Genomic DNA, 27,938 nt, shown 5'->3' with positions numbered 1-27,938 from the left:
GAAATGGAAGTCTCCTGCCTGAATAGCATATGTGGAATCATTGGGGTTTCTCCAGTGGAAGCAGTCCCTGGAAGCCTGAGGGGAACTCATCCTGCTTCTTCATGTTGTAGCCAGGCTCTGCCTTTGCCTTTGCCTTTCCCTGAGCCAGCCAGTAGACAAAATGCTCAGCCTGGGGCCAAACCAAGCTGGGCCTAACTCCACTCAAGCCCAGATTCCACTTGGGTGCTGAAATCACCCACTGAGCCCCTGCCTGGCACAGCCAGGGACACTGAACACTGCCCAAGGTGCCTGAATACAGTGTGGGTTGGGAGCACCTGGTAGCACTGGGCATGTGTGGGGTGTCAGAGACCCAAGCAAACAGGATGTTGCATGCTGGGGTTCACTCCACTTGCATGCGAGTGAGGTGCTGCCAGTACCATAGTCTGCTGTGGGCTTTGGCCCACCTTGTGACCCCCAAATTGTTATTGACCCTGAGGAGGGAACCAGTAACAGAACAGAGACCCCCATGGCGGGCCCACAGCCCAGTTTGCCCTGGTTCTGCCATCTGTTAACCCATCTCATCTCAAACCAGCTCCCTTAGTTGTGCTGGGCTGTCAGGGGCTGCCCTCAGAGTAGAAAGCTGGACACAGGCTGGGGACCACACTGATCATAGTCTGAGTGGTGTTTGTTTTTTTTTTTTTTCTTCCCCTGGTTCTTGTTTGTTTGTTTATTATTATTTTTATTTTTGTGATGTGAATCACTGGCACTCTAGTGCTGCCCATCCATCCCTGGCCCCCCTCCAGGGTTCAGCCCCAGATCCCACCCAGCACCAACTGCTGCCCCTGCTCCCACACTGCTGGGACAGGTCAGCCAGGGAACAGGGACACAGGGCCACCAGCTCAGCCAACACGCTGCTGGGGCCGTTGGGGCCAACCCCACGATGGGAGCAAGGTCACTGTTGCTTTTTGGGGCAATTGAGGAGAATTGAGCCATGTGCTCTGGCAGGGTAGGGACCAGGCAGCAGCACTCTTACAGCCCAGCACTGCCCCTGGGACAGCTCTTTGTTTTCCTCCACGGGTGACACACAACCCCAGGCAGCAGGACATAGCCTGACCCCTCCCTGCCTGCTCTTCTGGAACCCTTAGCCACACAGAAGTCCAGAGGTTTTACAGTTTTACACAGTCCAAAAAACACAGTAAGGGGAGAGAGGTGGCCAGGCTCAAGGGATATCAGGTGTCATGACCTTCCTGAAGCAGCTGCTGGCACATCCATGTGCGCTGTGGCATGGGCACAGCGGAGGCAGACAGGAGGAGCTCAGCACCATCCCAGGGGCTGAGCCAGGCTGCAGCTGGTACCAGCACAGCTGATGCTACACGGAATTGGCAGGTGGTATAGACTGAATGCATTGGAGGGAGCGAGGGAGGGCACTGTTATGCGGGGCACAGCTTTTTACCACCCTGGGTCACAGCAGCACCAGTGACATATGGCTGCAAGAAGAAAGGAGCTGCTGGGCTGCTCGAGCAGTGTCCTGAATCCCCAAAGCCAGCGATGGCTCCTGCTGCTGGCAGCTGCTCTGTCCCAAAGGAGAAGGTCCCTGTGCCCAGAGGGACCGAGGCCAGTGCAGAAGGGGACTCCAAGTGAGCAGAGCTTCACCAGCACACGCTGTGGAGGAGAACACAGCTCAGCATGTGGTTCAAGCAGCTGCTCCTGAAATGCCCATGGCCCGATGAGCACCGAAGAGTTCACAGACTGACAGAGATCATCCCATTTCTCTGTGTTCAGTGTTTGGGGGGGCCGGTGGCTTTGCGAGCGACCCGCTGAGGTAAGGACCGAGGTTGCCATGGAAAGAATGTCCCTGCAGTTACAGTGGGGTGACAGACAATAGGGGTTGGAGGCAGTCAGGGACTTGTTAAATCACATGCAGTCATTCACACAGGCAGACACAAACAAGCTCTTCTGTAAACTGGGTTCCAGGAGATCCCAGGATCATCAGCTGATCCCATGGCCAGTGCTGGATGTGGCATCCTTACATGTTCCCACGGTATGTAATGTTGGTGAAGGTAGATGTGGCCTCTTTATATAAAGGGTTATGGGTCTGGAGGAAGAAAGAAGATGAAAAAGAGCATCATCACTTTGTGCTTGGCATCAGCATTTGTTCTACTTAAAATCTGGGGTAACTGAGGCACTGTCTCAGCATGGAGTGGTGGATCCCTGTCTCCACCCAAGGCTTTGGATGAGCAGTTTAATGGCTCCCCATAAGGTTTCATGGGGCAGAAGAGGGAAAAGCTGCTGTGGAGGAAAGGAAAAGCAGCAGCAGCTCAGGAGGAGAGAGACCTCTTGAAAGAGCTTCCCATCCCATCCCATCCCATCCCACACCATCCCTTCACTTTGTGGGGGGTTAGGAGATGGAGGAGAGGTGAGGGACAGGTACCAGTCCTGTCCCAGCCCCCTCCCTTGTGCTCGGGGTTCCTCAGTGCTTTCCACATCCTGTGGCAGGAGGGACCTTCTGCCTCACTCATGGGATGGAAACACTGCTGCGAGCAGTGAGTAAGGGGGCCGTGCTGCTGACAAGTGCTTTGAATATGCTTGAGGGGGGAAAATAATCTAGGACATCTCCTATCACCTGTGCACAGCCCCTGGGACGACAGCAGGCTCAGGGAAGGGGTGTCCTGGGTGGCAGTGTCACCTTGAGTCCTGCATGGGACATTATCCCAGGCTTTAGAGAGGAATGGGACAAGCTGGCCCTTAAGGACCATGTCATGGGACAACAGACAGCAGCTGGGCTCTCACGCCAGGAGCACTGGGATCTGGATCCCTCAAGGCAGAGGCTGGGGGTTTTGGGGCTCCTGCCCAGCACACCCAATCCACTGGTCCTCACCGTGTCCCACTTGGCCCTGGCCTTCTCCTCCTCAAAATGGGCGAATTCACGGCGGTCGTGGATGGTGATGAGGAGCTTCCATATGAGCAGGGCAGCAAGGCCGATGAGCAGGATGGCACCTGTCACCGAGAGCAGGACCACCAGGACGTCTGGCCCCTTTGGACAGTCTGGAGCAGAGAGGAGGGCAGGGTTGGGAGGAGCTCAGCACCCCCAGGGCAACTTAAAGCAGCTCTGGGGCCACCTGGCCATGGGTACATGGAGCTCCTTTGGTCTCAGGAGGGCATCATCCTCCTCTGCCAGCAAGCAGAATCCTCTACCCTGAGCACAGCAGGCTCTGTGAAGGAGGATCCCATCCATAGGGCACCTGTGCCAAAATACCTGAGCACCTGTCTGTAGAGTGGGAGTCTGCACTCAAGCCTAGAGCTAGATCAGGGGCCTCACAGGTCCCGCCCACAGTGGGGGATGACACTGGAGACCAAGTCCTTGTGCTTGTGAAGTTTGCCCCAAACCAGCAGCCCACTGACACCCTGCCCCCGCCTCTGTCTGTGTGTCAACACTGAATTGGCAAATGGGGGCAGGGAGATCCAGTGTGAGCCTCCACAGCTCCTGCTCCCCCTGCACACTGCCCCGGGCCATGTGGCCACCCCAGCCTTTGCCCTGCCTCTCCTCTCCCATCTGGCTGTGGGGCTGGGAAGTGTGCGCTGTACGCTGCCCATGGCAGATAGCTGCAGTGAGAGCTGGTGGCTGCCTTCACTGCCCTGCTTCTGAAGGATCTGCAGCCACACAGCCCCAGGCTCAGCTGAGGTCAGTGGAGACCCCAGGGCTGCTGATGGGAGCCTCCTCTTATCTGCTTCCCAAGAAAAATCACCCCCACAAAGTCAAACACAGGATCAGGGCAGTGGGAAGGTTGAAACCCCGTCCTTGGCCTCAATGAAGGGATGAAATCACGTAGGAAATGTGATACCTGAGAGGCAGGAAATCATGGCCCGCTGGAACTGAGGAGGGGACAAAGAAGTTCTTTAATCCCTCTCAGCCCCCAGCCCTGGTGCCCCATGAGCCTGGCTGGAGTGGGAGGTACAAAGGGAACTCAACATCCCTCTGTTCTGCACAGAAACCCAACACAGTACATTCTGCAGCCCCCAGCCTAAGCATGGCAGCTGGGTCTTACCAGGCTCCTCGATGACATAGAGGATGGACTTGCCACTGGAGTCCTCGTAGTACTGGAACCTCATCACACAGTCATTCTCATCCTTATAGGTGCAGTTCACAGCATCCTTGCCCCTGTCACCTGCCAGAGGGAGAGGCTCAGAGTCCCCATGCTGAGGGGTGCACACACAGAGGGAAAGCATGTGGCATACACAGCCCCTTGGATTTCCACGTATTAGGACAGGGGTTGGGTCTCCTCTTACTCAGTTCCTGCACCGTCTCAATCTCGTCACGGCACATGCGGCTGCAGGACTGCTGCTCCACTAGCTTTCCCCGCTCAAACTTCTTGCACTCCACACAATCCCTGTGGAAGAGGAGGGAAGTACCATGAGCTTTTCCATGCTCTCCTCTGGGAACTGTCACACCTTTCAGTTTCAGGCTGTGGAAATCACAGCAGTTCCAGCCCTACCGGGCTGCAGATAGTGAGAGCTCCTGCCACCAGTGCTGCCAGCTCCATGATGGGATATGACCCTTCTCAGCTCTCTGCCAGCTCCCCAGTGGAATATGACCTATCCCAGCTCTCTGCCAGCCCACAATGTGGTATGAGCTGTCCCAGCCCTCTGCTCTTTCTCACTTTTTGATGGTGCAGGCGTCCGGGCAGGTGGGGCACTTCTCGCAGGTGTCGCCGTAGGAGCCGGGCTGGGTGCACTCGCAGCGGCCGCACACGCAGGAGCCATGGCCGCTGCACACCAGCCCGTTGCTGGACATGCAGGTGTCCGTGCGCGTGGTGCAGTTGCAGTAGTCTCCTGTCCAGTCTGAGTTGCACAGACAGTCCCCACAGCTGCACTGCCCATGGCCTGGGGACAACCAAAAGGCATCAGAACTCTAAGTGTGTCCACAGAGGCAGTTCCCCATATGGATGCCTATGACCGAGAGTGGCAGCTCATCTTCTGTGGGCACTGCAAGGCAGACTGGCCACCTAGGACAACTCCTTTGCACTGTCCTTGGGGTGGGACACAGAGAAGCTCACACCAAACCCAGACCTTCACCATGTCCCCAACACTCCTCTTATCCCACCCAAGCAAGAACAAACTCCCACATTTCAGGCTGAGCTGCCCCAGCTCCAGCAGCAGCAACTGGAGATGCTCCATCAGATCTGTCTCTGAGCAAGTCAAGTTTTTTCTGTGGCTTTGAATTTCAGATTGAGTCAGGACGTCTGGTCAAAGCCCCCAAGTCTGACTCCTTTCTCAGGCCTGGACCAGACAGGGAAAGCTGACTGCTGGGAAAAGCCCAATACACGCTCACTGAGACTGGTTTACTCAGACAGACAGATAGTCATGCTCAAATCCTGCCAAACCCTGGAGCTATTTGGATTGTGGTTTATTTCAGCTCAAAGAGGAGACACGGCAAGTGGTGGAAACACTGTGGAGCTGCAGGCGCTGACCTGTCCTAAGCCCTGAGCACAGCGGGAAGGACAGGTTGGGAATGCTGCTCCCGGCAGGGGATTGGCTGGGCACCCTCCCGGCCATGCCCTTGGAGGCACTGGCATGTGAAATAAATGTATAACCCCATTAATGAGGAACTAGGGCTGAGTCACAGGAAAATAGTGCCACGCTGGGTGACAAGGCATGGAAACAGACGGGTAGGCTGGGGAGAAGTGACTCAACAGGGTCAGAGAGTTCAGGTTAATTAACAGCTCACCCTGGCCAGGGGCAGCTCTTCATCATTGCCCCTCACCCATCCTGGGGACCTGCAGCCCTTGTTCAAACAGGAACAGGCTCCTTGAGGACACTGACTACTCAGGGTGGGGGAAACCCAGTGTTTCCACCTCCATTATCAGCAGGCTGTTAAGATAAAGGCTCAATCTGAACAGCACAGAGGCAGTGTGAGCCATGAAGTTGTCCTGAGGGGCAGGTGGGATCTCAAAAACTCAATATGGGGACATCAGGGAGCAAGAATCGAGTGTCATCTAGCCCCAGGTTTCATCTCATCCAGGCCAGGCTCCAGCAGAGTGGAATCAGCTTTGGCCACTGATGTTTTCCTGGGGATTTTTGGGATTTCAGCAGGGAATTGGTGTCTTTTTCTGACACTCTGTTAGCAGCCACCTATCCTGGGCTTACAGAGGGAGGCTGGGGTTAGGAATGGGAGTGGCTACCTCTCTCCCATTCCCCCCTTAAATCAGTTTTGGGGTACTCTGCTCCTGGACAGGATGTGCCACAGTTTCATACCTCATTCCTATGCACTGTCACCTCTCTCACATCCCTTAAATAGATGAGATGGGTAGATCACTGCAATTCACTCAGACCTTCAGTGTTTACTGGAGATGTGGGTGGAAGGAACCTTAAATGAAGGTTCCTGGTGGGAAAGAGGCCCTGGCATATCAGGACATTTGGAACTGCTGTTGGGATGAGGTTTCTGCGGGAGGGCTTCTTCCCTGGGAGGAGAACCAGAGAACCCAAGGACCTGGTCCTTTCTTTCCAGTACTGAGAGCAGCTGGGCTGGAGAGGGTGAGTCTGGGAGCATGTGGCAGAGATTAATATTCAGGAGGGGAGATGCTGTAAGGCCAGCAAGGAGGGAGGATTTACTTCCCCAACACTTTTGCCAATAGGAAGTCTTCCAGAACTGGGTGGAGGATAAAACCCACCTCTCCCCACCCTTCCCCCTCCACCCTAGAGTTTCCTTCTTCAGAGCAGTACTTCTAATGTGTTTGAGCTGTATGATTCACGCACGGTCTCTGCCCTGTACACCCCAGAGCTGCTTTGCTTGGTCCCCACCAGCCCCACCAGGCCTCCTTTTTAACCTTCTAGCCCATCCCCACTCCCAGGTCTCAGGCACAGGAGGTGATATCAGTGGCCAAAAAGGTAGTAATTCCCCTTGCATCACTTCAGACCAGGGCTGGTGCAGGTAGATTCACGGCTGAACAAGTCAGAGTTGGGGACAACTCACAGGACAAGCCCCAAAATGACTGGTGTCTCCCTTGCCCAGGATCTCAGGCAGCCTAAACAGCCCCAAGCTGCCTCACTGCCAAGCCCAGCACTCACCCGAGCACATCTGGCCCTTGAAGCGAACACAGGAGAAGTCGTCGCACTCGCAGTACTTGCCCGTCACCTTCCCAAAGTCGCTGCTGTGGCACACACACTGCCCGCAGATGCACTCGCCACGCTGGCTGCACAGGGGCTGGCCTGGCCGAGGGCTGCAGTTGTCCTGCTGTGAGGGGTTATACTCCTCCTCCGAGCACTCGCAGTGTGAGCCCAGGCGCCCGGGGTTGCAGCGGCACACGCCGCACTCCAGAGTGCCATTGCCATGGCTGCAGGACGGGCTGTTGGTCTCGGCGCGGCTCTCACAGGAGCACTCGCAGTCGAAGTTCACCACCACCGTCAGGCTGTCCTTGAAGCCCACAGGTTTGATGGTGAAGGATTTCTGCTGCTCCTGGGGGCAGCCCCGCACTTTGGCCTCGATACTGAAGCTCACCTGGAGGGCAAAGGTGTGTGTCTGGATGTCAGTACCTGCTCCAGTCCATGCCCCAGCTTAAGGAGCTCAGAAATGGGAGCCACCGGGTCCCTTTGGGCTCATCAAAGCTTATCAAAGCTGTCCCAGCACAATGTGGGCTAGATAATGTGCTTGCCACAGTAACCAGGAAAATTTTAGGTTTGATATTAGGAAAAATTTCTTCACTGAGAGGTTTGTCAGGCTCTGGCACCGGCTGCCCAGGGAAGAAGTAGAATCACTGTCCCTGGAAGGGTTCAAAAAACCTGTAAATATGGTGCTTAGGGACATGGTTTAGTGGTGGACCTGTCAGAGATCAGTTAGTGGTTGGACTTGATGGTCTTAGAGGGCTTTTCCAACCCAAATGATTCCAGGTTCCCATGCCCTGTGGGCAGCAGCCCAGGCTCAGCTAGAGACATCAGAGTTTGCATCCAGCAGATTCAAAAAAGCATACTCCTCCTTGCACCCACCCTGATGGACCTCTCTCTCTCTAGTGCTGAGATTCCAGGGTCCATGTCACCTGGGAGGTTGTGGGACAAGCAGATGGTGCTGGTGCAACAGATGACCTGGCAGTGCTGCTACATAGAGGGGAGAAAAGCCAAGCCCATGAGTGGGATCCTCACCGTGTCCCCGATCTTGAGCCCCATGCAAGACTTGAGTCCAGGGATGACCTCATCGTTGAGGCAGGTGGCATTGAAGGTCAGGGACAGCTCTTCAGGGAGGTCACGCACCTCCAGCTCCACTTTGGAGCGGATTTTCTAGGGAAGGAGAGAGGAGTGATGAAGACACAGCACAGGCTGGGCAGGGCTTAGCCCTGATGGGGTCCTGCCCTGCCCCCAGCACCACAGTGATGCTCTCATGCACATGGGAAAGGAGCAAAGTGCCCCAAATCTTTCTCAAGCCTCAGCTGCGTCATTCTCTACAGGGAAAGGTTTTCAAGACTGGAAAGGACAGGTGGTGAATACAGTGATCTCCCACCCTCAGGGTGTCTGCACACATGGGTGGAGGCAGATGCTCACAGCTGTTCCAAGGAGGATGCTTGGGACTGGGGCAGCTGACAAATCTGTGGGTTGTTGGCAGTGGGAAGCGGTGGCTGTTTTGTTACGGAGAGTGCTGTTGTGGGGCCATCACACTGCACACTTACCCCATAGGAGTCCACTATGAGCTGCAGGACGTTGCTGGAGTCTCTGGACAAGGTGCCCACAGTTGTGCCTGGGATCAGCTCGCTGTAGTTCTGTAGGAATATCATAAACAAGGTCTGTTTGTGATGGGTAAATGTGCGAAACCCAGTCCTGGAACATGAGAGCTTTGATAGGACAGACCACCAAGCCATGTCCAGCCACCCATGGCCCATCAGCCACCCAGGAGGGTGGCTTTGCAGCTGGTACCTGGTAGAGGCCAACAACCGTATCTGTCACAGCAAAGATCAAATTGATGTTCTTCTGTGAGAGTTTCTCAGTCATCAGGCCCAGAGAGGGATAGTCCTGGGGAAGAGTAGAGCTATAGCCTAGGAGCATGTACACCCCCCACCTTGGTCCCCATCGTGCTCTCCAACCATGGTGAAACACCTTTCCCATCCCATGGGGACCCAGCAGGTGCTCTGGGCTCCAAAATCCCATGCCTAGGTCAGGCTTTACCAGTGTGGTGGTGGCAGAGTAGAAATTATCCTTGTCGATGTGGCACTGGGCATCATTGGGCTGCACGATGCCAGCCAGCCGCCCGTCCAGTGCGATGTGAGTCTTCGCATCCGTGGTGAAGACGAGCAGATGGGAAGCATCATTCCTCCAGCCAATTTTTTCCTGCGGCGAAAGGCAGCTCCCAGTCATGTGTCAGAACATGCTGAGGGCAGTCCCATGTGCCAGCACCCCACTGCTGCCTTTGTGCAAGGGGTCACGGCTTGGCTGTAGAGACCAACCTCTGCACAGGGAACCAAGGCAATTGCTCTCGCAGGGAAGTGCTGTGGGAGTGGGGGATCTGTAAGGGGGCCATGGGCTGCTTGTAGGTGAAAGATGAGTTTTAATTGGTTAGAGTGTTAATCAACGTGGCTAATGACTCAGGGACACAAGATCTACAGCAAAACCAAGGTGAAGGCACAGGAGGTGCTGTCCCTTCTGGACTGGTCACTGCAGGGCTCACATGGGATTGTTCCCGAGCACCTGCTCCGCTCCTCTCCCCTACCATGATCCCATGAGAGTCCTGCTCTTCCCTTGACTATTGGGCTGGAAATGTCTCACTTGAATGTTGACCCTCTCCAGAAATCAGTCATACAACTCAACAAGGCTTACGATCATGTCCGGTGTTGGGAAGCATGAAAGTCTGACAAGAAAGTCTCACAGATATGTATGCTTGGCAGAAAGATTTTTGAATGTAGAATCTGAAGAAGGAATAGAGATGGAAGCAAGTTTTGATATAGAAGAAAAGAATTGCTGAGCCAGTCTCACTGGATAACCAAGGAGAAAAAGGATATGTTAGTTAGAAAGGGGTTTTTATGACTTAGAGCAAAGGATAAACCGACCTCAAACATGAAGATGCTTTTACCAAGCAGAAAAATAGCACAAGCAAACAAGTCAGCTGATGTTGCAAGTAGAAAAAAGGCCTCAGAATTTTCCACTGCAAGAAAACTGAAAAACAACTTCTAGCTTAAACTGTAATGTACTAACTGTTAGTGACTGGAGAATAGTGAGATGAATATGGTAATTATAGTAATTATGATAGGCTGTAGTTAAGGTGTAGATTGGTTCTACTGTACTAAGATGCTCAGCAAAGTATATAATGCATTTGTAACCTAAGCTAAGGGTCTCCAGGCCTGCCTGCAGCTGGAGCTGGCAGCTGTAGGCCCAGGCTCTGTCACCCACAACCCTGGGCTGCTGTAAGGTCTTCGATACAATAAACTGCATTTGGAAGAGCTGCCTGGAGTCCCACATCCCTCATTATGGCTCTTACAGTCTGGGAGGGATTGATTGGTCCCTGCCAACCTGCCTGGCCCAGCCTGGTGACCCTGTGCTGATCCCAGCCAGGCCTTCCTGCCCCTTACATCGCACACGGTGGCCTGGATGATGGCATCAAAGCCGCCCTCAGGTGCATCGCGGTTCCGGGAGACGCTCTGCTTCCGCACCTCCTCGTTGAAGCGAGTCACCTCATCCGTGAGTGACAGGACGTGTTTGTACCCAAACATGGGCAGGCAGGTTTCCCCGATCCTGTGGGAAGAGAGCACTCAGGGCACAGGGATCATCAGGCTCTTCCAGCTCCCATCCCTGCCCTGCAGCCATCCCACATCCCATGGTCCTGCCCAGGATGTGCTGGAGGGACCCAATGCCCCCCTCCCCCCAAGAGCCTGAGGCTGGTGAAGGATCTTTTAAATAAAATTAATGTTGTAGAGATGCTGGGCTCAGGTCAGCTCCCAGCTTCAGTCTTGCTGGGATTTTTAGGAGTCATTTTCTTCCAGCCTCAACAATTCTTTTGAAAACATGATGCAATTTTTTTTTCCCTCAACAGCTTTCCCGTGATAATGGTATTACTAATTTAGACCTGCTCCTCCTCCCTGTGCCAGCAGAACACAGACTGCACCAAGGTTTAAACCCTGTCCAGAATTAGGCACCCACTTTCTCCACTCCCCTCTTTTCCTCCCAGGCTCAACTTCACCCCCCTCCTAGTAGCACAGAGGAACAGGGAATGGGAGATTAATTCAGTTCCTAACACCTCTGCCTCCTTCCTCCTCACACTCTTTCCCTGTCCCAGCCTGTTGTCTTTCCCTTGGGAGACAACCTTTCAAGAACCTCTCAAACACAGGTCCTTTCTATGGGCTGCAATTCTTCGCCAACTGATGTGGTTTTCCAGCCACATTGCAGTAGTGTCCCATCAACTTCTGGCCCTTACAGGACTCCCTCAACCTGGACTTACTCATAGCAAGGGTTCTTGATGGCTTCTGGAGGAGATATGTACATGTAGGGGGAAATGGGTTTGTCCACAAAGGCCCCGAAGCCGATGCGTAGGTTGCTGGTGAGCTTACGCATCTCACTGGCCAGTTTTGTGCCCAGGTTCTGGATGTTCCTCAGATCATCCTTCATTGAGTTAGACAGGTCCATGAGGTAGTAGATGTCCACAGGGTAATCTTCCACTTGACGCACTTGGACATGAAAGACCTGGGAGTCATCTGCAAAGTGACAGGGCAGTAGAGTGAGATCTCGTCCCCTGGAAAGAGGGGGGCTTACCACAGGATTAGTGAGGAGAGGTCAGCAGGAACCCAAGGGGATGGTTAAAGCTTCTAGGAGGAGAACATTACACTTAGACAGAGGGGAAAAGCTCTTAGTCAGGTTCTTGCACAGGAGATGTGCTGTGCACCCCTTGGAAGTGTCCAAGGCCAGGTTGGATTGAACTTGGAGCAACCTGGGATAGTGGAAATTGTCCCTGCCCGTGGCAAGGAGTGGAACAGCATGGTCTTCAAGGTCCTTTCCAACCCCAAAACCATTCTGGAATTCTATGGCAGATGGGGGTTATGTCTCCTGCTCTCCTAAACTCTCAGTGCTGGGACATGAGCAGATCTTCCTGTCCAGGGTTGACCTTTCAAGATATCCTACAGGAACAGCTGGATGGAGTGAGGGAAACCCCCAGTGTGTGGGCAGCAGGTCTTAAAGGGATCACAAGGCAGGGTTCAAGGCTTCTTCAGAGTTCTCAGCTTCCAAGGACTCTGATCATTTTCTGCACCTTCCTCAAACCCTGTTCTTTCCTCTCCTCTTGGCTCTCCCAGCCCCTTCTGAGAAAATTTTGGTGAAACATTTCCCATTGAAACAAAAACCTCCAAAAACCTTCTGGAAAACATCCCAGTTTTGATGACTTTTGCACAAAAAAAAAAAAAAAAAAGCTGAAAACACTTAGGGTTGACCTTTTCTTTCTGCCTTTTTAAGAGACACAGGTCCTTTCTTCTGATCTTTGAAATGGTTTCTTTGAAACATAACCCAGGGCACAGCTGCAGCCTTGTCGGAACACCTCATATGTTGAGAAAAAAGGCCTTAACTGAGCTTAAATTATTATTGTTTTCACATTTCTGTCTAAATCTGCACACCATGTTCTTTCAGGATGGAGAAAGTTTCAAAATTTATGACAGCCCAAAAAGCTTCATTCCCTCTCCAGCTGTGCTGGGAACTCACCGTGGAGCCAGGGGTCCCATTTTTGTGCTTAGAGAGCAGCTGTTTGTTCTCATTGAGCTGAAACCATGAGGATTCTGAGCTTGTGGAACATGAGCTGTGACCTGTCCTGCTTGTATCCTTTGTGATTTGGTCTTGGTTCATGAGTCAAGGCAGATGACTTATGCCAAACCTTCTTGGTTTGGCAGAGATGGTATCAAGCTGGGGGTCTCTCCTCTTTATTCCAAGGAACAGGGATTTACAGCACTCAGAGCAGCATACTCACCTTCCTCCTGACAACAACCTTCAGAGCTAAAGAGAACAAGGGCCACTTAAAAGCTCCATGTCCTGACTGTGTGGGGATTCCTCTGGCTGCTGTCCTTCCAATGGGGCAGGACTCCTCCTGCCCATGCCCAGGGATGTGCACAGAGGCCATGTGCACTATAGTTTTGCCTCCTGACTGGCATCCTTGAAACTCCTGGATGCTGGCAAAGGACCAGAGCAGTTAATTGGCTCCAGCCTGCCTGGCTGAGCAGAGCCTGGGATATTACAGGGATCTGGTGGCAGCCCAACCCTGGTAGCTGCTCTGTGGCTTGTTAGATATGAGCTGACTTCCACCCAGGCATTCTGAGCACAGCAGCAGTGCCTCAGAACGGCTTTATAGAATACCCCATGTGTTGTTGAAGTCGCATCCTCTCCTACCCCTCACACACCTCAGGACTGAGGCAAGAGAACGAACACAGAGATCAGAGAGCTCAGCTGCCCACCAGAGATGTTCTGGAGGATTCTGTGCTGCCATCAGCCTGGCCTTGTCCCTAAAGGACAAGAGACCACCTCGGCCAGTGAGGCAGAGTGATGGCTCAATCAGTGCCTAAGCCCTTTGGGTTATTCCCACTGCATCTCCCCTTCCTACAGCAGTCTGGGGGCTCTTACCTGGCCGCAGGTTCAGCTGTATTCTCTGGGGGCTCATCTGGGTGGTGGTGGACCCCCCTGAGCCCTTGTTGCTGAGGGGCCGGTCCTCCAGGACGGTGACGCTGCTGCTGGGGGACTCGATGTGGTCCTGCCTGCAGCCGTTGTGCAGGAGGTTGGCACGCAGGTCACAGCGAGGGGTTGACTGTGCCCAGACCTGCGGGAGAGGGACACAGTCAGGAGCCTCCCAGGACTATGCTGGGAGAAGGAGAAAGGCCCCCACCTTTTCCGTGGAGAGCCCCTGCTTTACCACACCTAACTCCAGAACAGGATCAAAGGCTTCTTGAGGCACATGGTCTCTTGCCTGAGGAAGGCAGCAGACAGATGGAATTTGGGATCAGCAACTCCTGCTGGAGCAATTCCTGCAGGAGCCCATCAGCCCTTGCCAAGGAACGATGGATAACACATCCCTGCCAACCTCCTCCTGACTCCTGGCAGCTGGAGCCTTAGGTTTGGGTTTTGGCAGAGCTAAGAGGAAATCCCTTCTCTCTGGGAAGGCTAGAGGAGGGTGAGGCAGGATGTGAACATGGCAAGCTGAATAGAGGCAGTGTGGGACTTTTAAAATTATTTACTACTTTGACAAAAGACAAATCACCTTTTCCCCCATTTTTCCAACATGGGCCCTTAGAAATCCTGTCATGAACAAGGAGAGTGTCCACTGTGGGTGAGCTCATTGCACAGAGCAGTGCTCAGTTCCTGTCTGGAAGTGGATCAGACTTATCTCCAGCACTCCAGCTTCCTAATGGATGGAGCTGACTGGGGAAAGGAGAACCAAAAAAGGAGTGAAAGACTGCAAAGGCACTGGGGCTGCGGGAAAAGCCTTGAAGAGCCTGTCAGGGGTAGGAAGCACAAAGTGTGGAGTCATGGTGAGCTCCAGCCTTGTCCCTCCTTTCCTAGAAAGCTTCTGTGTTATCACAGAACATTCAGGAGGGTTCCTATTCCTTTGGTTGCTTATGAAGACAAATATGGGAAGAATTTCTCTCCCAGCCCAACACTGCTGTGATCTGCTGCCTCATGTTCCTGCTGAGGGAGCACCTGCCCTCCCCTCCAAAGGGATTCTTTACCTCCCTCCCTCAGCCCAAATCTTTCTATATTAGAGTCCTTCAGCAGAGGACGACCACAGCCTCTTCCTGCAGCAAAGGGATGTGGCACAAGTCCTGGTGGGGCTGGTTCAGTGCCCTCCCTGCTGCTGGGATGCTGGAATCCACTGCTGAGCCTTCCAGCGCCAGAGAGGTTCCCATGCAGGGTATCAAATGCCCTGAACTGGGTTCAGGCTGGTTGAACCCAGGGATGAATTTGTATGTTTTATGCAAACGAGTAGAAAAACACAAATGTTGTCAGGAGGCCCTGGCTGGCCCACAGCCCTCTGGAAACTGTGGCCAAGCGAAAGCCAAAAAATACATCAGCAGGCGTGTTCCTACCCTGCCCCCGCCTGGGCAGTGTGCTGACAGAGAGGAGGACGAGTCATCCCTCCAAATTAGCTCCCTCACACCCACCCACCCATGAGCTTACTCCACAGAGCTCCCTACTGTGGGAAGGGGTGGCTGGTTCACTCCAGATCGATCAATCATCACGTACATTCCTGTCCCAGTCACGGAAATCACTGAAAAAATATGTGGGTGAAAAGCATGCTAGGCAGGTGGGTTTTAACCATGGTGCTCAGTGATACCTGGAGATCCTAGGGAGCTCCCAGGAGCTCAGAGGCCTCATGGGATTTACAGCATCATTCCTGCTGTGAGATTTCCATGGAGAAACTGTTTAACCCCAGGGCTGCATCCTTCCCCTTTCTTTGGAGTCCTACATATAGTGACTGACTCAAGACTTACAGGAGCCTTCCCAACAAGAAAAAACTACTACAAAAGTGGGACATTTGGCTACAAGGCCCTGGCAGCCCCCAGTCTGTTTTTGACCCCGGGCTCTGCCACTTTGCTGATGCAACACCTGGGGCACAGCCCTAGTTAGGAGTGACCTGGAGGCAGCCCAAGCTTGCTGGTGACAAACTCACAGTACAGGGATTTCATCCATGAGAAACCCATTCCCTGTCAGCACAGCCCTGATGGCACCCTGCAGGGAGCTGTGGGGACACGTGTGCACCCTCTCTATCCCAGCCATCCCACAGCCCTTCCCAGAGATGCTCGCCAGCTCTCCCTGCCCTCTGCCCCACTGCAGAGCAAACATCTGCACACACTCCCTTCAGAATGGCAAACCTGGTTATTTTATCCCAATCACTGCCTCCAGAGCTGATTAGTGAGGGCAGGGTCAGGCAGGGCTCTGGCAGAGCCGGTTCCATCCCTGAGCTCCCAGGGTGGCAGCCTGTGGGAACTTGTGTATTCCCCAGGGCATCTCTGTTTTCATCTCAGACACAACCACATGCAGCATCAGCTTCTCTGCAGGACAGCTCTTGGGAGTGCTCAGAGCACAGATACCTCCACAAATTAAGCTAAAACCTTCCAGCAGCTTCTCTGAAATCCAAATCTGGTCCAGTCTAGCCTCCAAGAGACCCAGAGGGGGTGACATTTTGGGTGGTGAAACCATGAAGGAAATCAGGAGGCTGGAGGAAATCCTGCAGATCCTGATAGGCTGGTCACATAATCTCCAAAGGGGTTTTAGAGATATGTCTCAGTGTTACAGCTTGGCTGGCTTTTTCCAGAAAAGCAGATGAGAACATCTATTTGCTGGTAAGAGTGGTCAAGGTTTCTGAAAAATAAATAAAACTCAACTCTGCTCTGAGGGGTGGTGGTGATCACACCACAATGAAATCCTTCTCCAATCCAAACCCAGAATGGAGCAGGAGTAAATCATCACCCCAGGCTCCTTGGGAAGGCAGTGTGAGTGGAAAAGGGCTGTAGTGGGAGCAGAAGGAGCACAAATATGGGCACTGTCCCTTTAAAACCCGGGGGGGGTGCAGTATCAGAACCCTCCCCCACCCTAGGGAAATTAAACAAACCCACAGAAAAAACCCTCATTTGCTAAATTAAGACAACGTGGTCCAGATGTTGGAGGCAGAGTTGCTGAGCAGAGCACACAGCCCAGCTCTCGGGGGCTGGCTCTCAGCAGGACGGCTCCCTCACTCCTGCCGAGTCTGCCGGGAGCGCAGCTCGGAGCAGCACTGGAAATATTTCCTTTTTTGGAAGCCTTTGCTGTTCTGCAGGAAAAAAAAACCCATCACGGCTCCCTGTGCACCGTCAGGCCACCAGTGCAGCCCAGGATCAGCGGCTGGGAAGGAAGAGCCCACGGAGGGGGGAATGGAGAGGGAAGGCAGGCCCCTTATCAAGCTGCATGTTTTAGCCACTCCTTTCGGGAGATAAGATGGGCACAAACATCTTTATTCACACCACATGCCAAGCGTCAGATCTGATGGGCAGCAAGCCAGAGGCCTCCCCTCTGGATATGCATTGACCCCAAAGCATTAGACAATTGCTGGCATGATCGAGCAGCGTTTCCCAGCTTGGATCACTTTTCCCAGATCTTTTCCAAGTCCCAGTGGGCATTACGGGCACAGTTGCAGCTGATAGAAGTGGGTCTTCAAGGATAGAGAAGAAGAAAGCAAGGAAAGCCTTGAAAGTTTCATCAGTTCTCCCCATCCCCATCACCTCCCTTGGCTCTGCCCTGGGGCTCCTCTCCCATCCCCTTGGGAAACTCCCTCCTCTTACCCAATGGACTAACCCCCAGGGCAGCATTTTTGGAGGGTAACGTGGCAGATCTGCTTGGCTCTCACCTACCCAAATATGACGATTCGAGAGCACTCACATCCACTTTAGCTTAGTAACCAGAACCAGGCACCTTGTCTTCTCCCCTTATTTCTAATGAAAAAGGCTTTAAAACCCAGCCATTAAATTCTGATGAGTATTTTTGATTCCTCCTTGCAGACCTTCCAGACCTCCTTCCCTTTTCAGCCCTTCCAGGAATTAGGCTTCTTCAGCCAGCGCTTTACAACAGGTTTCCAAGAAGCAAACCAAAAGTAAACCAACTTTTAAAATGTACATTATTTGAAAGATAAAGTGAATTCCTAGTGGAAACACCACAATTTCCCAGCCAGCTCAATGTAGCTCCCACCAACACACCCAGATAAGGGGCATGTTTTTGGAGCAGGGAAGAAGCAGTGCCCACTGACCAAGTGCCTTGAGCTGAGGTTCTGAGCCAGGTGCCACTAAGGAATCTGTTTAGATACAGTGGGAACTGATGGAGACTAAGCTTGTGGCTGTAAACTAGACTTATCCCAAAGGTTCTTCCCCTGCCCTTCTCAGGGCCCTTCTCAGCCCCAGCTCTTACCTCAGCAGAGCACCAGGCGCAGAGGGGACTGACAGCCAGGCACTGCTTGCAGGAGTTCACCCCACGGGTGGTGCAGATGTTGCCCCCTGAAACAGCAAAACAGAGCAATTACAGCCCACAGAACCCAAACTCACATGTGTGCTCAGCCACCAGCTTCTGAGCAGCCAGAGCTCCACCAGGGCCCTTCTCTATCCCTTTTCCCACCTCAAACCCTGGATGTTGCCTCCTTGCTGTCTCCAGCCTGGTATGAGCTGGGCTTCATCTTGCCCAAGGCTGAGCATCATTCCCTACCTGCGACCTCCTCAAAGGGTCCTCTCACCCCTGCAGCATCACATGGGTGTTGGAGTGAAGCCCCCTGGCAGGGGGTTCATGTATCCTTGCAGACACTCCTGCAGACACTTTGGGGCAGCAGGAGTGGAAAGGGTGAATTCCCAAGGGTGCAGGGTGGTATCCACAGTCCTGCCAGGGATTGTCTGCCTCTTCCCATCACCTTGACCCAGGGTGGTTGTTGACACCTTGAGCAGACACTAAACTCAGTGGCTGGTCTTGGCGAGGCTTCTAATCCAGCAAAAGGAGGGGAGTGAAAGGGCACAAGTCCAGAAATGTGCTGGTGGTGGCTGGCACCAATGTCCCAGGAAAGCTTGGGCTCTGTCAGAGGCTGTGGGGACTCTGGGAGATACCTGCTGCTACCAGTCCTGAAGGTCAGAGGCCAGTGAGCCTGTGGGAGAGAATTAAAGGGCCACAAAATGCCTGTGGAGCCCAGGGACAGGAGGATCTCCTCTGACACAGACCAGAGGGGGTGGCCCTGTGGTTCCTGCTGCCAATGGCCGATGTGACAAGTGGCTGGGACATCGCTGCCGTGGCGTCACCCTTGGCTCTTCCTCCCTCCCGGGCACAAGCATCTTAGCAGTTTTAGGATTCCCCAGGCAGAGAAAACTACAGCCAAGTATCCACTTGGCTGGGACACACAGCAGCGGGGGAGCCTGGGGGATGCTGGTGGGGAGCAGTGGGTACTAGGGCCTTCCCCTCTGCCCTGTGTGCCCCCATGGTTGCCCAGGGCTGTCCCAGCAGTGTCCCACAACCACAGGAAAGGGAACACAGAGCAGAAAGAGGAAATGGTGAAACAACATCATCAGATCTTTGAGCAGAACCACAACTACAGCACCGTTCACTCCTGCTTGCTGGCACGTAGCCAGGGAGTGTACACACGTGTTCACACGTGTGTGTGTCTATTGGAGGGTGGTGTCACAGGCTGTGGCTGTCCCAGGGGCCAGCAGCTGCTTGGGGATGTGCCCCAGAGTGTCCCCATCACACATATGACACCTGCAGTTCCCACTTGTCCCAGATTAAACTAAAGGCTGAGCCCAAGTGCCTTGCTTAGCACCAGTTTTGGGGCAGCACCCATGCCCAGAGCTCTCATCATACCCTGAAATACCTGGCTCCCTGTGAGGATGGGACAGATTTTAAACGTTACATTGCCCAGAAGAGTGACAGGTTGGTCTGCAGTACTTCCTGCACCTCAGCCATGTGCCAGGAGCAACACTGGTCCTTGGGTGGACAGGGCTAGGAAGAGGGAAGGCAAACGGCTCTCTGAAAATAGCAATGACAGCACCATCTCCCACGACTCTCGCCGGCTCCTGTTGTGTCCATGTGAAATCCCTCCTGCCCTGCCAAGTGCCGCTGGCTGCAGCCAGAGCACGTGCCCTGGATTTGTGCTGTGCTGTGCAGCTGGGAGCCAGCTCAGCCTGGGCAGCAGGGAGGCACTGCCCAGACAGCCTCAGGGACAGGACAGCCCTGGCAGCTCCAGGTGCTCTGGACTAAATGCTCAGAGCTGCCAACCCCGGGGCCACTTGCCTGAACACAGAAACAGCTTCCAAATCTGCAGGTCCCCGGGGAGCCCTGGCTCTTTGATACTGGACCAGGATGACAGCTGATGGGGAGAGGTGCCAGGTACCCGCCTGCCACAAGCCAGGAGTATCCCTGCTTTCCACTCTCACATCCCTCGTGTGGTGGTCATGTCTAGCTGCTGGCTTATAACTGTGGTTGCTCAGCTCTGCTCAGGCAGTTACAGCACAGAGTGCCACCAGCAACACTGCTGCTCCAGTCTCCTGTTTAATGCCAGTGTGGGTTTTGTCCCCTCCTGGGGGGTTTTATCTGGTTTAGTCACCTGGCTGTGCCCCAGCACCCACCTTGCTGGGCAAGGGCAGAGCTGACAAGGGCTCCATGAGGGCTCTGGAACATGAGACTCACCAGTCCAAATCCTGCCTCAAACAGGTTTTCCCTGTGACTAGACCCAGTCCCTCAGCCACTCCCTGCCTCAGTTTCCCCTGTGCAGTGGTAACCCTGGTCTCAATGAGACCAGGTTCCACTAAAACTCCATGTGGAGGATTCCAGGGTCATGTCTGCTGGCAGAGCCCCAGGGTGCCTCCTCATGCCATGAAATCTGATCTTGAGGCGAAGGAGGCCCAGGACCCTCTGAGCTCATCTGCTCCTCACCACTTGGTACAAATTACCTCCTGCTTGTGTGCAGCCCCTGGACCCTGGTGGTTTCCTTTCCTTCTGCTGCCACCCCAAAACCCAGGGGTTCTTTATCTGTTGTCCCCTCTCTTTGCTGGGGATGTAAATCCAGTCTTCTGTAAATCTGGTGGATTTTGAAATGAGGGCCATAGACCTGGCAGAGCACTGTCATGGCTAGGGAGCCGCACATGGCCTCAGGTGGGGCCGCAGCTGGGAAGTCCCTGTGGGAGGGATGCTGCCATTCCCAAGACTGCCCTGGGGTCTGATGTCACATCATGCCACCGTGCCATTGCTGGTGGCTTTGCCTGGGGCTCCCTGGAGGTCTGTATCTGCTCCCAGACTCACACAGCCTTGTGGTCCCTGTGGTGTCCATCACTCCATGACCAAGACACTTTCCTGGGGATGGAGGATCCTTCTCTCCCTTGAAACCAATCTCCAGCACTGTACAGGGCCATTCTTGGTTGCTTGGGGCTGGATGGAGCAGGACCTGGGCAGTTATGACCATCCAAACATGAGGCTGGTCCTGATGTGAGCAGGTAACTGCACACCCCCACCACAGGGAAATGTTCCTTTTTTGGCATTCCCAGCACTGGTTGCATGGCTGGATGCAGGGATGCAGTGTTAGGAGATTTTTGTGGGAGCAGGGATCCTGTGAGGATGTGGGAACAAAAGCACAGATGGGCAGAAGTGGAGGATGTGGAGGAGGTGGAGGATGTGAAAGATGGGGAGGATGTGCAGCTGGAGTTCTCTCAGGTTTTGGCCCTGTGAGTGCCTGGCAGTCCTTCCCAGACTCGGACACTACCTGGCTGTGAGCAGGTCAACGCCATCCCAGTACAGCCTATACTAACAAATTCTGTATTTTTAGTGACTTTTTTTTTTTCCCCCATCTTTGGAGCTTTTTTCCTTGCCATAAAAACTAATAAACCCAAGTACAAAACCTGCATTTTTGAACTATGATAGCAGCTTCTTTTACACAATGAGCTAATCCTAAAGACTCCAGTTTTTTTAAAAAAAGCAATCCAGAAATACAAGGAAATGGGAGATAAACTGCACATAATGATGGGAACCACCCAGGTGGGGCTGGGCAGAGCTGTGGTCCTGAGGGAGGTGAAAGCAGGGAATCCCAGACTAGTCTGGATTGGAAGTGACCGTAAAGCCCATCCAGTTCCACCCTTGCCATGAGCAGAAACACCTTCCACTAGACGAGGCTGCTCCAAGCCGCATCCAGCCTGGGATTGAATTTAGGGAAGTGATGGACTTGAAAGACCCCAGACGTCTGTGGCTCAGCATCACCCTGTCCTGACTGGAGAAAATTACTCAGTCCCAGTCTGCACTCAGAGTACCCTCCGAGTGGTGCAGGAGCAGCCACACTTTGTTTTCCCCCTCTGCCAAATTGAGCAAGAATGAGCACAGAGAAAACCTGATAAAGACATTTGAGGAAACTTGATAAAGGTACAAACCACATCCTCTCCAGCCTTTCTGTTTGGCTAAGTGATAAGGATCTGGGCTTTCTGGCAGATCCCCACCCTACCATTCTGGGGGTGTTTCTTGTCTCAAGCCTCTCCCTTCCTGCCAGCATCTTCCTGGAAATGGGATGCCCCAAACTGAGCACAGGCACCAGAGATATGTGCACAGCCCCAAATTGCAGCTCTGTGAACTCAAACTCCTACCGGGGTTATCCCATGTCTTGTGCTGATGACAGCTCCATCCGGCAGCAGATCAGAGCCTCAGGCTGTTCCTGGGAATTCACTAAAGTCTGGAATTCTTTAGACAGAACAATGTTGCCCCAAACCCCAAGTCTGGCCATGAAAACAATGTGACCGATTTATAAATCACCATACTGCAGTTTCTAGATTCCCTTTGAGGCCGAGTGACTAGGAACACACCTGGGGAGGAGATAATGCTCTTCCAGGCTTTTCTGTACTTCTGACATTGGAAAACTATTTAAAAACACAAACTACATTTATCCTGAGATCATACGATGCCAGAAATCAGATTTCTTAAAGAAAAGCATTAAAAATCCATGAGAAAAATAACACAGGACAGCAATGCTGACACAAATGCCCCCTCCCCCCCGCCCTTAAAATGTACTGGCACAGGGAGGAATTACCTGACGTGATTTCTCCCAGTGAATTTTCTGTTTATAAAGGATGAAGCCCAAGTCACACCCCAGTCATTGCATTACAAACCAGTAACCAGAGCCAAACACAGAGTAGGTAGATCCACTAAGATCTACCACATCCAATAAGAATAACCCACCAAAATATGTCTTGACTCTATAACATCCTTGAGAAGTTCCTGGCCCCGACCCAGACGAAGCCCGACCGGCGTGAGCAGCGCTTCCTAAGTGGGAACGCGCTGCAGCTCAGGCTGCCAGCTCCCCCTCCGAGTGATTTTCCCATGAAATCACAGACCCTGGGAAGGCAGAAAGTCCTGGGATTTGTAGAAGTAACAGGCAACAGTTTCACTAAATGGCTATAAGCGGTGACACAAGCGACAGAGCGAACCTACCCCAGTTGCCAGTAGCGCAGAGCAGGAGGATCCCGAGCGGCACGGAGAGCTGACCCATCTTCTCTGAGCCCCGGGGTGGGGGCACTGCGTGGACCAGCCCCCCAGGAGTGATGGGCAGCGGCTCTGGAGTAGCTGGAGGCTTTTAGCGGCTGAGAAGATGAATCATAGGGCTGGGTGAGTGACACACATGGCGAGTGGGGCGGCCGGAGGAAACTGCTGCCTCGTCACTTCGGAGTCCGGAGTGTCCCCGCCCGGTCTGCCGGCAGCTCCTTATGAGGTTTTCACTCTCTAGGCTTAAACAAGGACCTAATAAACCCTGGCAGCGAGTCCTTCCTCGGCACTGGTGACCTGCAGCCCCGGGGCTCGTAACAGGCTCTTTCCCATAGGCTCTTCCGCCTGGCTTTAATTCCTTACAAAACCTTGCTCACTCCTTCCTTTTATTAACTCTTGAAAGGCAGCTGGTTTTAAAACCCGTCCGAGCTGCTGGAGTTCAAGGATTTAAGGAGAAATAGAGCAAATACACACTAATACGAAAGTGTGGGTTCTCAGCTCCCCCACCAGAGAGGGAATATCCCTGCTAAAGCAGAGCTGGGAGCAGAGGGAGACCCAGCCAGGAAGCACACCTGATGGAACCAGCAGTTTGGATATAAACCTGGACATCTCAAAGGGAGGAAAGCTCAGCTTGGGGTCACATAATTTGGACCTGATTTTCTTCTCGCTTGTATTGTTTTTTCCTCTCTGTGTCCTTAGGAATCGATCCTGTGCTGAACAAATCCAGGGATTGGGATCTGCACAGGGACTGTGCCCACTGAAGCATCAGAACTGCCTGTGGGTGTCTCTCAAAGGTGTTTTATAAACCTCTCATTCTCCTGCAATACCAGGGTTGTAGTCAGAGCTGAGGGAACTGAGGCATTGGAATAAACTTTGGGAACAAAAGGGAGAGAAAGGCTGGAGTAATTTCCCTGGGATACTCTTTCCCACTGGGTGACAGGGTTGGGGACAATAATGACACAGCCCTGGGTCAAGACAACCCAGCACACAGAAATACCAAGCTGTGGAATACAAGTTTTTGTGGGTGCCAAGAGCTGCAGCCACATCCTGAGGTGCTGGAGGCTGCAGATGTGCAGAGCTGTACAAGAGCCACAGCCTCATGCTGGGAGATGAGGATAACAGCACTTGTCCCAGACCAGGCAGCTGTCCACAAGAGGTAACAGTTTTTGTGAAAATGAGGTAGAGATACAGACTCTTCCTCAGGATCTGGGGACTTTCCTTGGCTTTAAAAGAAGTTTTGGCGCCTCTTTGCTTCTCCACACTGCCCCCCCAACCTCGAGGATCCAGCTGTCCTCCTCAGTGGGGATCACTGTCCAGCTGGGATCCAACTCCCTTCCTAGGGCTTGTTATTGAAGATTTGGCAAAGGGGAGAAGCCCATCAACCCTCATGCAGTATCAAATAGGGCTGTACCTTGCCTGAGACAACAATACAAACCCCAAACCTGTTTTTGGGCATCTCCAGTCCTGCCCTGTTTCAGATCCTGGAGCCATATCTCACTGCAGACCCCATCAGCCAGTGTTAGGGCACCCAAATTCCTTATTCTCCTGCCTGGACATGCTGCCTATGTGGCCTTTCCCATCACGTGGGGCTTTCTGCCCATACGGTTGCCTGTCCCCCTGTGCTGCGCTGTGTCATCCTGTGACTGTGTCTGAGTGTTTCATGGAAAGGAAGATTAGTCTTACAGTCTAGAGAGGACTATGGCATCCCGTTTGGCTCTGCACACCCCCAGACCCACCCTGCCATCCATCTCCCAGGCCCCCTTCACAGAGACTCATCCTACCCAGCTCCTGGCTACCCAAACTGGCAAGTGCTGCTGCTCCCAAAGGACATGTTGCTCTGTGTGTCCTGGAATGCCCTGCCCCGTGTGGGCTGTGATACTTTCAGCATGGTGCAAAAACGCCTAAAGAAAAACGAAAAACTCACAAAATGAAGTATTTGACCTGCCTTCACCTTCCTGGGCTGGTCCTGTCTGAGGACAAGGATGGAATGAACTCAATCCAAGATGTTTGGATGGAATTTGCCTGCAAGATGCAAGAAGGTGCTCCTTGTCCTAAAATCATTGCTGGGATGTGAATGTCCCATCCCTGGAAGTGTTCAAGGATAGTTTGGACAGGTCTAGCAGAAGATATCTTTGCCTGTGACAGGGTGTTAGAATGACTTAAGGTTCTTTGCAACCAAAACCATTCCTAGATTCCACAATGTTACCTCCAGGCACTGCATAATAGGCAGTGGGATGCTCCAGATTTTGGGGTCCCTGATGGGATGAAGGCAGAAGCCAGCAGGGTAGTGTTTGGGAGCCCTGGCTGAGCCATCACCACAGGCTGTGACCCAGGAGCAATGGGTGCAGCCCAAATCCATGCTTGGGTGTGCTGGGAGAAGAGATGCTGGAGCTGGAGCCACCAGAGGGAGCAGAAACTCCTTCAGTCTGAGAGCATGCAGGGAGAGGATCCCCAATGCCAGGCTGGGGCACTGGGGATGCTCTGATTTCCTGTGGGATTGTCCCAGACTAAACACAAGCAGATGCTCCTTGGATCAGGGTTTTCTCCTCCTTCCTGCATAACTTCTGCTGCAACTGCCCTAGCAGAGTGGGGAGCAACCCGGAGAGAAATGCTAAATCCAGAACAAGGAGGAAAGTGCAACAAGTAAACCCTGAATTGAACATGTCTGAGCCCCTAAAGTCACAGCAGCAGACCAGGGGATCCCAGCTGCCCAAAAGGAAGATCACTTGACACTGTCCCTGCCAAGCTGCCCGCCACCCTCAGCCAGCCACACATTCCTGACTTGAGCTACAACTCATCAGTCCTCATTTTTGTTTGATTAAAATCCCTTCAAAGGCTGGGCAAAGGAAACAAGCCAGTATGTACATGGATAAACCAGGGCAAAGTCCTCACACCGTACTTTGGGGGTGATTTGCTACTCTGGGCCATCCAGACAGATTTCCAGGCAAATGCCAATGGGCAAAGCCAGGAAGCTTGGACATGGCAGTCCTGTGGGCACAGACCTGGGATGAGCAGGAGTAGGAATGAGCCTGACAAGCTGGACACCCTGACTCGTGGTGTCACTTTGGAAGCTTATGCAGACACAGAGAGGGGAGTGATGGTGAAACTTCCCCTGGAATTGCTATGGTGGGGCTAAGGGGCCTGTGATGCTCTGGCCCTGGATGCTGCAGTGGGACCCAAAACTGGGGACAGAGCAGAGATCAGGGTGGAGTGCCTCCCTTTGGAGGAGCTAAAGTGAGAAGGGGAGGAGAGGGAGACCATGTGCCCAGAGGAAGAAGCCCCCAGCCAGAGGAAAGGATGCAGAGAGGGCCTGTATCCAGCTCTTCTCTGGAGGCACAGGACAGGCATCATCAAGCAGAGCTGGGGGTGGACTGGCTAGATAGGGCCACGCTTCTCAGAGAAGGAGTGGGTGGCACAGAGCAGCAAGAGGAGATCGGTGACAGCAGTGCTGACCTGAGGCTTACAGGAGCCTTCGGGGGAACAGGGACCTGCCAGCAGTCCAGGATGAACACTCACCATGCAGGATGCTTTTGGGAGCAGGTGGGAGGGCTGGAGGGAGGGATGAGCTAGGTACCACTCTGCAGGGCTTTAGGGGTCAGCCCCCAGCTGGGGGTGGCATAGGGGTGGGTGTGGGCACCCGTGGCAGGGCAGAGATGGGGTGTGCAGCATGGGGAAGGGGTGGGCAGCAGGGCGAACATGGAGGGGGAGGAAGGCGGGCCTGGGGGAGGCTGGAAGGGGGTGGAGTTGCTGTTTTTTCTTTGAGCACGGTGAAGACTTTAGCTTGTAACTTGCATTTGTGGAGCTCCCAGCCGGCAGACACCAGCTCTCCTTCCAGCAGGAGAAACCCCGGGATCTGGCAGCACTGCTTTGCTGTTTTGGGGGCAGGTTGTGAGGGCAGGGGGCATGGGGTGGACCCCGGCTGCCATCCTCTCCCCCAAATCCCTTTTTCCTTTTCTCTTTCTCTCCTTTTGCTTGTCTGGGGGCTCGTGCTAACGCTCTGCCAGGAGAGATCTGGGATCCAGACATCTGTCGGCTGCATGGACTGGCTTCCCACCTGCTCACAGCCTTGAGGAAGTTCCCTCTTCATCCCGGGCACTGAGAGAGGAAAGGCAGGAGGTTGCTTGGAGCTGCCGAGCTCTGACCTGTGAAGGGTGGACAGGGGGACAACAAGCTTCCCTTTTACCTTTCCTGAAGATTTGGGGTCACACATAGACCATGAATGGATCCTTTTTCAACCAGACTCTCCTGGAGCAGGCAGCTGACCCCAACAGGACTCAGGGCTTGGGGATGCTCATGGCCTGCTGCAATGGGACCAGCACGGTGCTCGCGACTGATGGCGGCTCCTTGGTCCTGGCACCTGATGAGAGGAGCCTTTTCATCACAAGGGTGGTGCAGATTGCTGTCCTCTGCGTCCTCTCCTTGACTGTGATGTTTGGCATCTTCTTTTTGGGCTGCAACCTGCTCATCAAGTCGGAGAGCATGATTAACTTTCTGGTGAAAGACCGAAGACCTTCCAAGGACGTGGGTGCTGCAATCATGGGACTGTACTGAAGCCACCGGGCTCTTGTAGGCAAGTGAACTGTATGGACCTGGTGTTGAGATGCACATTCCCATGTGTTTGGGGCAACTGGGGGGAGTGAGAAGGGGAGGAGGGGCCTTTTCGTCTGTCTGTGTCCATGGGAAAGCAAACCTGTTCTTCCCAGTCAACAAAATGTGGTGGCGAATGGGGAAACCACCCCAGAGCTGTGTGAAGCACAATAAATGACCAGCATTGTGCTGCACACAGAAATGGCTTAAGTTTTGCATGAAACTTGCAGAAACAGTGATAGTGTGGAGATCTGGACTCCTTACTGCTGTTACCTTGGATACCGCTACCTGGGATTCAGGGCTAAAAAAAAAAAAAGGCAAATAAGTCATTACAAAAAGAAAACAAAAGAACAAACTAATGGGAGAGCAAAATACAGGGCACAGACCTCATCTTTGAGAGGGGCAGGGGAAGGGAAATG

General features: G+C 53.3%; 2 protein-coding genes across 5 annotated transcripts; one reads left to right on the top strand and one right to left on the bottom strand.

Moving 5' to 3' along the window:
• Positions 1–25: 25 nt before the first annotated feature.
• On the bottom strand, positions 26–23,222 carry ITGB3 (integrin subunit beta 3). 4 transcript variants are annotated; one of them, XM_041399036.1, is made up of 15 exons: positions 22,882–23,222; positions 17,854–17,939; positions 13,546–13,738; positions 11,390–11,642; positions 10,524–10,686; positions 9,127–9,288; positions 8,878–8,973; positions 8,634–8,723; positions 8,113–8,247; positions 7,045–7,474; positions 4,638–4,860; positions 4,267–4,367; positions 4,026–4,145; positions 2,858–3,024; positions 26–2,074 (listed from the first exon to the last, which is right to left on the bottom strand). In XM_041399036.1, exons 1-15 carry the CDS (start codon positions 22,937–22,939, stop codon positions 2,006–2,008), a joined length of 2,346 nt encoding a protein of 781 aa, XP_041254970.1. In that variant the 5' UTR covers positions 22,940–23,222; the 3' UTR covers positions 26–2,005. The 4 variants fall into 4 exon arrangements, with proteins under 4 accessions (XP_041254970.1, XP_041254973.1, XP_041254971.1 ...); XM_041399039.1 differs by lacking the exon at positions 22,882–23,222 and adding an exon at positions 22,630–22,656 and having other exon boundaries at positions 33–2,074; XM_041399037.1 differs by lacking the exon at positions 22,882–23,222 and adding an exon at positions 18,534–18,550 and having other exon boundaries at positions 33–2,074.
• A 3,925-nt stretch (positions 23,223–27,147) lies between these two features.
• On the top strand, positions 27,148–27,483 carry RPRML (reprimo like). The gene has a single exon (XM_041399035.1). The coding sequence runs from the start codon at positions 27,148–27,150 to the stop codon at positions 27,481–27,483; it is 336 nt and encodes a 111-aa protein (XP_041254969.1).
• Positions 27,484–27,938: the final 455 nt, after the last annotated feature.

This window comes from Onychostruthus taczanowskii, unplaced genomic scaffold, assembly GCF_017590055.1.
Source record: "Onychostruthus taczanowskii isolate IOZ18803 unplaced genomic scaffold, ASM1759005v1 scaffold152, whole genome shotgun sequence".
NCBI lineage: Eukaryota > Metazoa > Chordata > Aves > Passeriformes > Passeridae > Onychostruthus > Onychostruthus taczanowskii.
Note: the sequence above shows the minus strand (reverse complement) of the source record. Positions and strands in the feature narration are given on the sequence as shown.